The sequence below is a fragment of the Dendronephthya gigantea genome, unplaced genomic scaffold (genome assembly GCF_004324835.1).
Source record: "Dendronephthya gigantea isolate DGI-Jeju-01 unplaced genomic scaffold, DenGig_1.0 000111F, whole genome shotgun sequence".
Classification (NCBI taxonomy): Eukaryota; Metazoa; Cnidaria; class Anthozoa; order Malacalcyonacea; family Nephtheidae; genus Dendronephthya; species Dendronephthya gigantea.
This window is the reverse complement of record NW_021163121.1, coordinates 61,825-66,515: the sequence shown is the minus strand read 5'-3', so window position 1 is coordinate 66,515 and position 4,691 is coordinate 61,825. Positions and strand designations below refer to the sequence as shown.

The window sequence follows — 4,691 nt, the reverse complement described above, 5'->3', positions numbered from 1 at the left end:
TTTATTTCTCGTCTTCGTTAAACGCTTCGACTTCCGCCTTCATCTTTTCCCTCTCAGCTTCGACAATTTCGTCAAATTAATTCTTAAATCGCTTCACTAACTCCTGGCTGCTGACGCGCGGATTCAGAAAGCCTGGGTTCTTCAGATCATTTTGGCTGGAAAATTGTGATTTTTACGGAATTTAGATCCCGTTATTTCGGGTTTTCAGAGTCAGACATTGATGTGGACATAGACATTGAGAAAGGCTTGAGCTTTTTGGATAATTGTTTGGATTATTATATTTTACATATTTGTGGTTGTTGATGCGACGAAGGAAGAAAGATTTTTTTCCAGGTTTGAGAAATTTATTCGAACATTACTATAAAGGAAGAAAGATTGAAGGAAGAGTTGTCTGATGCGCGCAAGATGCGGACACAAAGCTATGAAATAATAAAGACAAGTAAAGCTATGAATTTCGCCTTAGGGTCACTGCTTGTTGGTAAACATTTGAAAAACTATCAATGTTTTTTCACAATCAATGTTTTTATTCAGTAATTCTCGTACAAACTTTGCTTATAAATTCTGGAAGTAAAATTAACTGCTTTGTTGGTTCCAGAATAGGTATATTGATTTAACCACACTACTCTTAAAGCTAAATGTCTTATATTGCATATATAACAGTTTCAACATTCTAAACAGTCCGACTGTGTTAATACATATGAGAAATGCTGGACGTCTTTCGATTGAAAATTCATTGGATTAATCGTATTTTGTGAAGACTACCAACCATGTTTATGTAAAGTCTCCAGGTTTTGTTTTCAGGAATATCCACATGAAATTTATGACCATTGCGTGAAATTAGCAACAGTTTGGCAGCATTGCAATCCACGACTAACTTTAGCTCGTTAACATCTTGTTTCGTCAGAGCTGATAAAGTATTGTCCTTCGTATATGAACCTTCTTTGAACACCCCTCTGCCAGGACTGGACCCTAGTCCCCAGCCATATGACGAGCGCCATTCATATGCATCGTCATCTTGTGGTACGACATCTCCTTCAACTATCCCAATGAACACCCAATAATCATTATTTATCAACTCCAACTGTAACTTGATGATCGCAAATCCTTGTTGGTAAATTTTTTCACTGAAAATATAGTTGTGTTCTTTAGTTCCATCATGAACTGCGACTTTCCCGTCTTCCTCAAGAGTAACTCCTGAGCTGTGCAAGTTGAATTTCTCGTCAGTCACAATCTTAGTTGGAAAGATTTCATGACTAAAGCCAAGATACTCGACCAGACTACGGAAATTTTCCACATGTTCCTCAGGGACTTTCGGTAACGGTGGAGGATTCTCGGGAGTCGCAATTTTCCTCCCTCTTAAATAATCCAAAATATAAACAAAATATTGTGGATTAAAATCAAAGAATACAGCGCCATCTTGATCACGCTCGACACTATCTTCCCAGTCACTGCTAAACATTGTAGCGAACAAGGAACCTTCAACCTGACAAAGAGTTGATCTTTTAGTTGTAAATTTTTGTCCACCAACGTTCAAACGAATAATATTATCGTCTGTGACTACGATGGCTTGCATTCGTTTCTTCTCTTCCTTCATTCTTATCTCTAAGCTGCGATAATTTCGCTAATTATATTATATTGATGTTCCCTGTTAATTTGGCTTGTTCTCAACCTAATATAATTGACTCTCGTTTCATTTTAAAGACGGCGACACAGTATTTGTAGCAACTAACGCTAAAATATCAACTCAAGCTTGACTTTTAGTAAAGACTTTTAGTCTTGGTTGTAAAATAAGCTTTCTGCTACTATGCAAATGTCGATTTAATGGGAGTCAAACAGCCATGACAATTGTCTGTGTTTTATCATTAAAACCAGCTGGATATCATGAAAATATGTATTTGTTTTGTTTTGTTTGGTGGCTTTGGTTTGAAGAAAACATTTTTATTCTGTATCCAACAAGAAATATACAAGTTCGTTCTCTGGTATAGTGCCAATTCATGAACCAGCCGGGAACCTCAATCGTAATATAAATAATATCAGTGGCTGTTTTTCGTATGTTATGCTGGGCTATAGTATAGTCCTGTGATATTTCACTCAGCTATATTTGACGGATTTTATTCATTGTGGATACTTAAATATCAATTTAGCTAGCGAGAAGTTAAACTTGCAATTATAATCTCATTATGATAGCGACATAAACATTTTATAATATTTCACTGCACGGCATCGTCTGAGCAATCCACAAACTTCCTGTCGCCTTCAAATGAAAGTTATAAACAGGAATACGCGCCATGCTATACTATGACTGAAAAATAACTAAATCAAGATCTTCACTGGCGTATAATTTTCCGTAAACGACTTTGTCAGACAACATTCTTCCACGATTCACGAATAAATAACGTGGTTTCTGCTTTGACTAACATAATCACAAACATAAACGAGAGATGACGTAATATGTAAACATATCAAATTTCTATTCAGGAAATAGAAAACATTTTCCGTGTTTCTGTACAGTTATAAAAACACGCGTGGGAATTTGTGGGAACGAGAAATAATACGTTATTTCGAGTTCTCCCAAACTCCCAATTTCTCCCAAACTCGACCAATAGACCTTTCTTATAATGACGTCAAACGCGGAAAGTATGATGCTACACGAAGTTTGATTGGCTCGATAGTTTTGTAGAGCCAATCAAATTTCATGTAACATCATAGTTTCCACGTTTGACGTCATTATAAGAAAGGTCTATTAGCACGCGCGCACTATAAATGTTATATTATAATGATAGTTAAAAAACAAAAGAATTTAACATGGAATTACTAACATTTATAAGTTAAAATGGAAACACCTGAAAACTTTGTTTCTGTAATTTGTTGTGTATTACTGGATTATAGCAATCGGACAGCAGCTCATGATCAAAGTTATCGATGATAATTTATTATTGATATATTGATTGGTTTGTGTACATTAATTTTAATTAAGACAAGGGCAAGTTAAGCCAGAAGTATTTGATCCAGTTTCATATTGCAGTCAGTGACCATTAAAATAATCCTGGTATAAAGGGTCTTAATTTCGAGTGGAATTACACACACTTCAAATTCAAGCCAGGAACACTTGAAGGAAAAATGAGTCAACTATAGGTCCTCCGGCAGAAATCGAACCTACGCTTTTGCGATGCCAGTGCAATGCTCTTGCCACTGAGGTTGGTATGGACTGATGCGAAGTATTTTGTCATTGGCACGAACCAAATTTATATGAAGTCTCCAGGTTTTGTTTTTGAGAATAACAATGTGAAATTGATCACCTGGGGCCGGTTGTATAAAAACGTCGTTAACCTTAACTATGATTAGCGCTAATCACTGTAGTTAAATCCTTAACTATGATTAGTTAACTACACGACTTAACTGCGTTGCACAAAACGTAGTTTGTCAGATGATTAACTAATCACGTAGTTAACTTGCGTGGAGCTTGCGTGGGGTTGTTAAACAGAGAAATAGCATGAATTATCTTGAAATTATTCACCGCTGTTATTGATTTTGAACAAGCCTGTGGACTCGTATTTACAAAAATTGACAGTATTTTGATGTGAAATATTGTAAAAAATGCAATAAAACAAGGTAAAAGTTGAATAATTCAACGAAAACGGCGCTCTTAATATAAAAAGGTCCCTTTGAGTCAAAATACCGGTTGCAATTAAAAATGGAGATGGCTAATATTTGCTAGGATCGTAATTTGGCATCGACACGTCTCCCGAAGCAAAAATATACTCCGTTGCTGTCCAAAAGACAAAAATGAAAGCATATTGAAAGTTCACAAGCTTCGACGGGGCCTTTTCTGAGTGGATAACGATTGACAACCTTGGTATGTGTTGATTTTAATGTTTTCTCACTCCTCAAAAGCTCAAGACGCCATTTTTAACTACGATTTGGAAAGTTAACGATGCCCTGGAGGATGATTAACTTTAACTACGTTTTAACTACGATTAACGCTAACTACTTTTTTATACAACTGGCTTAACTACGTGATTAAAGTTAACGACATTTTAACTACAAGAAAGTTATTAAAGGGTGATTAAGAGTTTTATACAACCGGCCTCTGGCCTCTGGGTTATATGAAATCTTGTGCGTCAATGTTTAAGGCGCAAAATGCGACAAGAAATCAAATAATACAGCTGAAGAGAACTTCAAAATAAGTACGATTTGACGAAAACTAGATTTGTGATAATTTTTTTTTTAGTCAGGTTTACCGAAATATCGACTACTTAACTGTAATTAAAAATCCCGAAAATATCCAGAGATTTGCACTTCAAAAAAAAAATCCCAAAAGAATCCCAATTGCTAAGAAAAATCCCGAGATCTCGGGATAAAATTCCGAACTTGGTAACCAGCGCTTGGCGCTGAACAAACTTTTCCTAAAGGCTGTTTTCTACTTACGCGTTTTTCATACGCACGTACACGCACGTAAAAGTCTAAATCCTTATACTTGTTACTTTAACTAAGTGAATAAATCGAAGGAACTTAGTTTTCTGCATATTTTAGTATGTATCAGTTGACCTAGATGTTAAATATTAAAAATTTAAAAGCATTTTAAATTTTCCGTACATGTACGTGCGTATAAAAAACGCGTGAGTTTTAAGCAGCCTTAACACTGCGGTTGCGGTTCGGTTGCGGTCGACCGATAGTGGACCGCGAGGGAA

At 35.9% G+C, this 4,691-nt stretch overlaps 1 protein-coding gene across 1 annotated transcript; it reads right to left on the bottom strand.

The window, feature by feature from the left end:
* Positions 1–541: 541 nt before the first annotated feature.
* LOC114535147 lies at positions 542–1,665 on the bottom strand. Its single transcript, XM_028556527.1, has one exon. The coding sequence runs from the start codon at positions 1,592–1,594 to the stop codon at positions 731–733; it is 864 nt and encodes a 287-aa protein (XP_028412328.1). The 5' UTR covers positions 1,595–1,665; the 3' UTR covers positions 542–730.
* Positions 1,666–4,691: the final 3,026 nt, after the last annotated feature.

Excerpts from the sequence above, each read along its gene's own strand:
- LOC114535147 (XM_028556527.1), bottom strand. The coding sequence starts at position 1,594 with ATGAAGGAAGAGAAGAAACGAATGCAAGCCATCGTAGTCACAGACGAT.